Here is a 9,685-nt window from a genome sequence, read left to right as displayed (position 1 = left end):
AGCATTAAAGAAGAAGCACAATTTTGTGATAACCACTCTCACGTGCCTCGGCAATATGCCTCGAATTGCAACCGGTAGAAGATGTTGCATTAGCACGTGACAATCATGTGACTTCAAACCTAGAAGCTTCAAGTCTTTCATTGAGACGAGGTTTTTTTGGACTTGAGGAATCTCCAGATGGAACTTTAACACTTGATAAACACTCATAAAAGCTTATTTTCTCTTTCCTGGACAAAGTGTAAAAAGCGGGAGGTAGATACGCACGTTTACCAGATTGTTGTGGTGCTAACTCAGCTCGTACACCCAGCTCTTACAAGTCTAGCCTGGCTTTCATCCCATCCTTCGTCTTACCAGGTATATTCAATAGTGTCCTAATAATGCTTTCACAAACATTTTTTTCAATATGCATAAAGTCAAGGCAATGTCTCACTTGCAAGTGTTCCCAATATGGTAGATCCCAAAATATAGATCTTTTCTTCCAAATACTATTCGGAGTTGGCTTTTTATACAGCTTCCCAAGAACAACATCAATGTCTTTAACTCTTTCAAAGACCTCCTTCCCGGTTAAAGGAAAACGAGCCACTCGAGTCTCGATAGTCCCATCAAAATCGTTTTTCCTCTTACGATAAGGGTGAGTAAGTGGAAGAAACGTGCGATGACCCATATATACATTTTTTTTGCAGTTCTTCAAACGAAGATCAATCATAGCATCTTCACAAATCGGACATGCTTTAGCTCCTTTAATCGTGTAACCTGAGAGGTTACCATAGCCGGGAAAGTCACTTATAGTGGAGAAGATTATGGCACGCAAATTGAAATATATCTAACTGTATGCATCATACATCTTCTCACCTTGATCCCACAATAACTTTAAATCCTCCATAAGTGGCTGAAGATAAACATCTATATTATTTCCAGCTTCTTTAGGACCAGGGATTAACAATGTCAACATGATGTACTTACGCTTCATGCATAGCCAAGGAGGCAAGTTATATATCGTTAGAAGAACCGGCCAAGTGCTATGTGTAGAGCTTAGAGTGCGATACGGATTCATGCCGTTTGCACAAAGCCCTAGTCGTAGATTTCTAACTTCTCCTCCAAATTCTGGGAATTTACCATCAATGGTTCTCCATTGCGGAGAGTCAGCCGGGTGTCGGAGCATTCCATCTGATTTTCTCCCTTCCACATGCCACCTTACAAGCTTTGCATCATTGGAATTTGCAAAGAGACGTCTAAATTGTTCCACTATGGGTAAGTAGCGCAACACCTTGACAGGAGGCCTCTTGTCATTAATAGAAGAATTATTTCATCCCGCTTATATCGGGAGGCTCCACACTTTGCACATGTGTGTAAATGTTCATGCTCCTTGCGAAAGAGCACACAATCATTTGGACAAGCATGTATCTTCTTTACATTCATACCCATTGGACATAATATCTTCTTCGCCTCGTATGTGGAAGTGGGAAGCTCATTTTTTGCAGGAAGCATTTCTGCTAAAAGTTTCAGCATTTCAGTGAAACTCTTGTCACTCCAACCATTTTTTACTTTGAGTTTACACAACTTCAAGGTTGTTGATACACTACAAGGAAAACAAGCTTCAACAACGGTTTATGTCCGTGTCTGATACCCTATTTTTCCGTTGACTATTGAGCCGCCGTCTGTTAGTTGGATCAGACAACGGCTAAAAAACATTGTCTGAGATTATACAGACAATGATTATGGATTAAGCCCGTTGTATTACATCCAGAAAAGACAACGTTTTTTGCTTGTTTTCGTCGTAACAAGCGACATTACTCAAGGGTTCTCACAAACTCAGAAAACCGTTGTGTAAGGTATAACATTAAAACCAATCCTACAACACTTATTGTTATATAAACGTTGTTGTGTATTCAGATAGACAACAAAAATGAAATTGAGCTCGTAGAACTCTTGTAATAAATTTCTACACACAACAGTTTTGGATTTTAATGTATGGCATGATCAGATACATACAACTGTTTATTTGTCCAAATGTATTGCATGAATACCTTTGATACAATATCTTAATATTATATAGACAATGGTTTACTAGTGTTGTGAGAGTTAATTTTGCACCGAAGTTTTGTGTTCGAAAGCATTGTTTTAGTATTAAAGACATGATATTTTAATGAAGCTTGGTTCTTAAAAGCGTTGTCTTACACAAAATATAACAAGTAATCAAATGAAATTAACTTTGCAAATCTAAAAAAAAGTTCTAAAGTTAATCCGTGATCGGAAATCACAACAACATAGTTATACAAAAGCTAAAAGCATATTGATATCACTGCTTTCATGAGTGTAAGATTTCTACTACAAATTAAAGAAAATATAGAGTCTACAAGGATTTGATGTTGGCTACTCAGAGCTCACTTGGCCTTTTCAGCTTCTCTTCACGTCTTCCGCAAGAGCTATGTTGTCCTTGCAATATCATCACAGCATGTGATAGGCAATTTCCCAATCTGGAGAAACAAACAATCTTCAAAATAAATCGACAACCACTCTTAAGTTAATATTCTTTTCCTTCCTACATTATAAGAAAAACAAAGAACTGGATCTCTTAATATAAAGTGAAATCAAACCAAGACATAATAGAAAATAACAAATGCCCATAGTGTCACCTGGCTCACTTCCATGAAGAGACTGTCAATGTCCTGCTTTCTAAAGATACCACCTTTCCTCGCAGTTGATCTTGGTGAAGATTGGGAGGTCCTTCTTGTAACATCTTCATCTTTTCCTCTTTTGTCAACCTCCTTTTTCAAATCATCTATCCCGACAATCTGTAGAGAAAGTCGAAGTACACATAAAATTCACTTAAAATAAGATTGACAAACTACATGCTAGATTCTCAAAATTTCCAAATAAAAGGAGGCCACAAACATATACAAAAGGCAATTTGTAAACCAGGGCACATAGATTTGTAAAGTAATCCATAATTATGCTTCTTTTTTCGTAAATAGTTCAGCTGCTTTGTAGCTAGCTGATTACCTAAAAAATAGTTTCAAAAACCCTTAAACACGGCTCTACAAACTGTTTTCTGGAAACTAGCAATGGTTGCTATAATTTCTCGTAACTGTTAGCATAGAAGTCATTAGTTCAGTCACTAACCAAACAGCAGTCTAGTCAGTGATTGAATGCAGTTTGAGTCCAATGTCTAGTTCTTGATATCTTGGTTAATCTATGCATGTATATAAAACAAAATGATTCACGCTTACTTACCTTCATAATGTAATCCACAACTAGACCTGTTCTCTGGTCTCCCAATGCAATTGACTAGAAGAAATAATACAGTGGTGTCACCGTGTCAGAGAAACCGTATATACTTAAACAAGAAACTACAGAAATAATACAGTGGTGTCACCATTCACTGATTCTCCGTTTCATAACCGCCTGAAAATTTAACCAAAAATCAAAGGGTGACCACAAATATTTTGGTAATGTGGAAATTTAATTAAAAGGTAAATGAATAACTTACAATCTCTTCAACAATCTCTTTAACTTTAGGATCCTTATAGTTTCCATCTTTATCCTGTCACGCACGAACCCAGGTAGCTGACCGATCTATCTCCATTTGAGGATTGCTTTGCGACTCCATGAATAACCATGTTCGAGATATCAAAATTAAGAAACATCAACCCGTTTGAATATGACTCTTGTAAAAAATCAAAGAGTGTATATTACTAACCATTTCTTGTTCAAGGTTAGCATAACCCTTGCAAGAGATGCAGTGAGGGTATTCATTCAGCTCCCTTCTTTTTTCTGCGTAGTGTGGATCTTTTTTTTCACATAACAGATAGTTAAAAAATTAGCAACAAAGCCTAATGTAACTTGTAAGAACTTTAAAAACAAATAAAGTCAAAAACTCACAATAAACTCAATATCAAATAAATCTCAGACAAAGTCCAAAACTCACACAAATATCACATAAATCATACACAAAGTCCAAAATCTCACACAAAGTCCAAAACTCAAAAAAATCACAGTGACATACTATCAAACCCTTGGTATGCATAAATCACTATACATATATATCTTACACAATAATGGCATAAACTAAAATACAAAGTCCAAAACTCACACAAAAATCACAATCACATATTATCAAACACTTGGTAGGCATAAATCACTATGCATATATATCTTACCCAATAATTACATAAACTAAAATATAGGGAAACACACTAATAAACACACTAATGCATGTATAACATAAAAAGATAAATCAAGCAAGAGACGAGGAGGGAGGGAGAGAGAAGGGGTGAGAGAGACAGAGAGGGAGGAAGAGGAGAGATCGAGAGAGAGAAAGAGAAAGAGGGGGAGTGTGTGAGAGAAAGAGGAGGGAGAGAGACTGTGTGTGTGTGTGAGAGAGAGAGAGAGAGAGAGAGAGAGAGAGAGAGAGACTGTGTGTGCGAGAGAGAGAGAGACCTGTCTCCGCCCGAAGATGAGAGCTCCGATTGAAAAGAGAGGGAAATGAAAATTGTGATTGAGAAATGAAAGAGGGAAAGTAAACCTAAGCAAACTTAACCAGTACTAAATTAATATTCTATTATAATATTTTTAATAATCTATTATAATATTTAAATAAAACATATATTTAGTAATTTATATATTCGAGTATAATAATTTGAATTATACATATATGTATATTTTTCATAATGATAAAAAAATGTAAAAAATTGTTATACTAACTTTTATATTGAACCAAAATGTATTAATAAAAATAATTAATTTGTTCAATTTAATTTAATAATATTTATTATTAAAAATTAAATTTCGTTCATATCGTTGTTATCGACTAAATTAAATTAAATTAAATTCAAATTGATTTAATTAAACCTTCTATGTGTAAAGAAATATTGTTCTTATCAATTAAAGGGGAAGGGGAGAGGTAATGGGGGGAATGAAAATTAGAAGGGAGGGGGAAATGAAAATTAAAGGGGGGAAAACCAAAAATTGTGTGAAAAATGAAAATTTAACCAAGAAAGATTTTAAGAAATTAATTATTTAATCAAGAAAGATTCTTATTTTTCGGAGTTGCAATTCTATTCGATTTTCATTATAAAATCATACAAGATAAATTTAAAATTTTTTGAATAATTTTTTATATGATTACAATCGATATATCTCAATACAGTTGGATCTTCGAAAATATCATTTAAAAAAATTACCATGTTGATAGGAAAATATCTCAATAATTTTTTCTTATGACTAAAATCGATATATCTTAACATCCGTACGGTTGGATCGTCGAAAAATCATTTTAAAAAATTAATCCTGTAAATCGGGAACGAGTCTCGTTGTCGGCAGGGGAACTTTTACTAGATTTTTCTAATCCTGACATGCAAAATGAATTTCAAATTTTTTAATAATTTTTTCTTATGACTAAAATCGATATATCTTAATATCCGTACGGTTGGATCGTCGAAAAATCATTTTAAAAAATTAATCCTGTAAATTGGGAACGAGTCTCGTTGTCGGGAGGGGTACTTTTACCAGATTTTTCTAATCCTGACATGCAAAATGAATTTCAAATTTTTTAATAATTTTTTCTTATGACTAAAATCGATATATCTTAACATCCGTACGGTTGGATCGTCGAAAAATCATTTTAAAAAATTAATCCTGTAAATCAGGAACGAGTCTCGTTGTCGGGAAGGGTACTTTTACTAGATTTTTCTAATCCTGACATGCAAAATGAATTTCAAATTTTTTAATAATTTTTTCTTATGACTAAAATCGATATATCTTAACATCCGTACGGTTGGATCGTCGAAAAATCATTTTAAAAAATTAATCCTGTAAATCGGGAACGAGTTTCCTTGTCGGAAGGGGTACTTTTACCAGATTTTTCTAATCCTGGCATGCAAAATGAATTTCAAATTTTTTAATAATTTGTTCTTATGACTAAAATCGATATATCTTAACATCCGTACGGTTGGATCGCCGAAAAAATCATTTTAAAAAATTAATCCTGTAAATCGGGAACGAGTCTCGTTGTCGGGAGGGGTACTTTTACCAGATTTTTCTAATCCTGGCATGCAAAATGAATTTCAAATTTTTTAATAATTTTTTCTTATGACTAAAATCGATATATCCTAACATCCGTACGGTTGGATCATCGAAAAATCATTTTAAAAAATTAATCCTGTAAATCGGGAACGAGTCTCGTTGTCGGGAGGGGTACTTTTACCAGATTTTTCTAATCCTGGCATGCAAAATGAATTTCAAATTTTTTAATAATTTTTTCTTATGACTAAAATCGATATATCCTAACATCCGTACGGTTGGATCGTCGAAAAATCATTTTAAAAAATTAATCCTGTAAATCGGGAACGAGTCTCGTTGTCGGGAGGGGTACTTTTACCAGATTTTTCTAATCCTGGCATGCAAAATGAATTTCAAATTTTTTAATAATTTGTTCTTATGACTAAAATCGATATATCTTAACATCCGTACGGTTGGATCGTCGAAAAAATATTTTAAAAAATTAATCATGTAAATCGGGAACGAGTCTCGTTGTTGGGAGGGGTATTTTTTTTAATATTTAGGAACTACCACTTTAATTACATTTTCGGTATAATTTCAAGCAAGATATATTTGAAAATTTTAAAATATTTTTTAAGTGAATAAAAACAATATATATTAACATCAACAGTGTAAGGAATATATATTAATAAAGTCAAAAAAATATATGGCATTAAAAATTATTGTCTGAAATTTAAAATGTGTTGTCTTAACAAAAGTCATACAACAGTTTTTAATATAAAACAATTGTCGGATGTAATATCAACCAAATAAATAGTGCCAAATTCATACAACGGTTTATAACCAAAAAAGGTTATTTTAAAACAATGTCAATAACGGTTTTCAAGAAAAAAACCGTTGTTGAATCACACAATGGTATTTTTAAAAAAGCCTGTTGTGCATAGTTTTATACGACAACGTCTGAGAAAGAAAACCATTGTAAAAATGTGCCCATTTTTTAGCTTATTTATTCATAAATATTTATTATTTAACGTTATTAACGATCTGATACACGTTATCGGTATTATGTTATTAGTAGGTTGTAATTATTAGGTATATTTGAAATCTTAATACACACAAATTAATTTAGTGTAAGTTATTGGTTACTCGTATAAATTAATTAACGGTGGCATATAAATTTTCCGAAAAAAATTTAAAACTAGTAAAAATATAGACAACGTTTTTTTCTAAAATCATGTTGTGGTAAGTTACTTTACATAAGTGTTTTTTAGGAAATGTCGTTGTTGGAATTCTACAACAGTTTTTTCTTTAAGATTGTTGTAGTATTACATATTTTACAACAGATTATAAATATCGATAACCGTTGTCTAACTGTTACAAGTGTTTTATTTTAAAAACACTTGTATAAGGTAGATTAATATAACGTGCTTTTTCGAAAAACACTTGTTTGGATTGAACAATTAACAATGTAAACTTGAAGCACTTGTGATTAATTTTTTATTAATTATAAAGTAGATAATTAAACTATTTTGTAATATAAAATTTAAATATTTAATCTAGATGAAAGTGGAATTAATTAGAGTTTTTTGTTTTTAAAAAATTTAAAATGAATTGTTTGCAAATTATTTTTTCTGAAATTATTACTATTTTTATTGTAATAAACTAGACAACGATTTATTTGAAATATTTTGTTGTACAACACGTTTTTAAATTTAGTAAGAAAGACAACGGTTTTAAGAATTAGACTATTGTCTGATATAGGTGACATATAATATATGTAGAACACTTGTCTATCAAGTATCATTTAGACAACACCTAATTTGTACATTGTGTGATTCGAGCTTAACTAACTAGTAGAAAAAAATACTTGTCTCATTTCCACAACCGTTAAACAAGACGTTATCTCAATCATTTTCAGACAATGGATTTTAAAAATCATTGTACGATTTTACTCATTTGCACAACATCACCTTAGAAAGGGTTGTCTGTCTCCATCAACTAGACAATGGATTTTAAAGCGTTGTAGTAATACTAAAGCCTTCCCATTCACACAACATCTTAATTTTAAAAACACTTGTCTGATTTGTTTTACTAGACAACATTTTTTTATCGCTTGTAGTAATCAACGTCAGACAACGCCAATTTTTTGGTTGCAAAAAAACTGTTGTATGAAAAATTTGGGCAACACTTTTTTGGTCGAGTGTTGTCTAATCGGTGTTGTCTGATTGCGTTTTTCTTGTAGTGATAACCTAGTAAATTGAACATTGCACCCATGATATAGAGGTCTTTTAGAATCATCAACCAAGTTCTCCAGAACTTCTGGTTGGTGCACTAGGATTTCTTCAACATCTTGGATCATCTCTTCAACCCTATCATTTTCAGCATCATCTTCTTCATTACGAGGCATACTGTCTCCATAACTTTCATAAATTTTGCTAGAAGTCTCAGTCTTGCTAGTGTGTATTCCCTCCCCATGCCAAATCCACTTAGTATAGTCTTCCATGAAACCACGGCGAAATAAATGCTCACGAACAGTGTCAATATTAGGATACTTTTTCAGATTATAACAATCACGACATGGCATGTGATCCTGTCTTCTTTTCCATGTTCGATCTGTTTCTTCTTTAGATTTTCTACCGCACATGCAATGAACTCATTAACACCATTAACATAGGCATGCGAGACCCGTGGTATTTTATACATCCACGTGAGACGATCCATGTTCTCTTTCTATCAAAAATGAATGGAAGAAGTTCAGATTATATTAAATTAATTTTGTATCAGATATTATATTAACATTTTATGCAGGGATTTAGGGGGAGCTGTTAATTCTCCTAAATAGGTTATAATCATAAAAAATGGGGAGATTGATACTCCTTTCATTTTGATGAGCACAAACAGCAAGAACAACAAACTATTTGCTTCATATTTCTATATAAAATAGCATACTGGTTTCTGTTATGTTAACAATTACAGGACAAAGTAGCGTGCTGATTGCAATGTTTCAGATTCATTTTAGTGTGATGATTGTACCTGACCGATGCAGCCTGGCAAGAAAACTAATATGCAGAACTTAACAGAAATCACCCATTTACAAGCATATATAATAAACCTATCTAGTTTCGGAAGAGAAAATAAATCGCTCCTGCAAACCATACCTGAACAAGGATATACCAGCCAGTTAAAATTTCCAAAGCCTTGATAGATGAATTATTGTGACCTACAAGATGTTGTCTTCTTTTAACAAAGTGCTCCTGCAAACCATAACAGAGTTTGAGAACCAGTTTGCAGAATTTTAAAGCTGTCATTCACAAAGAGCTACACATTCTTACAAGTTTAATATCAAACTTTATGAACCAATGACAATGTAGCGCTCTCTAAATAAAAATTTACAGTAAAGCTCTCTAAAAAGGCAAGCTTCGAAATTAAAAACCCAGATCAAAAAGTACAAAACTAACAGTCAAAAGCATACATTCCGTAGAAGTATAGTTTTGGAAAGTCAAAAGTAAAACAAGTCATTTTCTAGCATTTGAGGTTGCACACCTTGAACAACAAAGTTTAGCTCCTTGAACAGTAGAACAAGGTTTAATTTCATATTTGTGTAAAGACAGCTATTAGATTACTTTCTATTCCAAATTCAACGATATACTGTACTAGGTTTTGTCTATGATTAACACTGTCAAAA

General features: G+C 32.7%; 1 protein-coding gene across 1 annotated transcript; it reads right to left on the bottom strand.

Annotated features, from left to right (window-relative positions):
• Positions 1-310: 310 nt before the first annotated feature.
• LOC141702462 (uncharacterized) lies at positions 311-9,474 on the bottom strand. Its single transcript, XM_074506133.1, has 10 exons — positions 9,459-9,474; positions 9,159-9,301; positions 9,034-9,047; positions 8,264-8,633; positions 3,491-3,544; positions 3,403-3,405; positions 3,235-3,288; positions 2,637-2,795; positions 853-1,282; positions 311-753 (listed from the first exon to the last, which is right to left on the bottom strand). The coding sequence occupies exons 1-10, from the start codon at positions 9,472-9,474 to the stop codon at positions 311-313; spliced, it is 1,686 nt and encodes a 561-aa protein (XP_074362234.1).
• Positions 9,475-9,685: the final 211 nt, after the last annotated feature.

The sequence above is a fragment of the Apium graveolens genome, unplaced genomic scaffold (genome assembly GCF_009905375.1).
Source record: "Apium graveolens cultivar Ventura unplaced genomic scaffold, ASM990537v1 ctg5183, whole genome shotgun sequence".
NCBI lineage: Eukaryota > Viridiplantae > Streptophyta > Magnoliopsida > Apiales > Apiaceae > Apium > Apium graveolens.
This window is presented reverse-complemented; position numbering and strand designations above follow the sequence as displayed.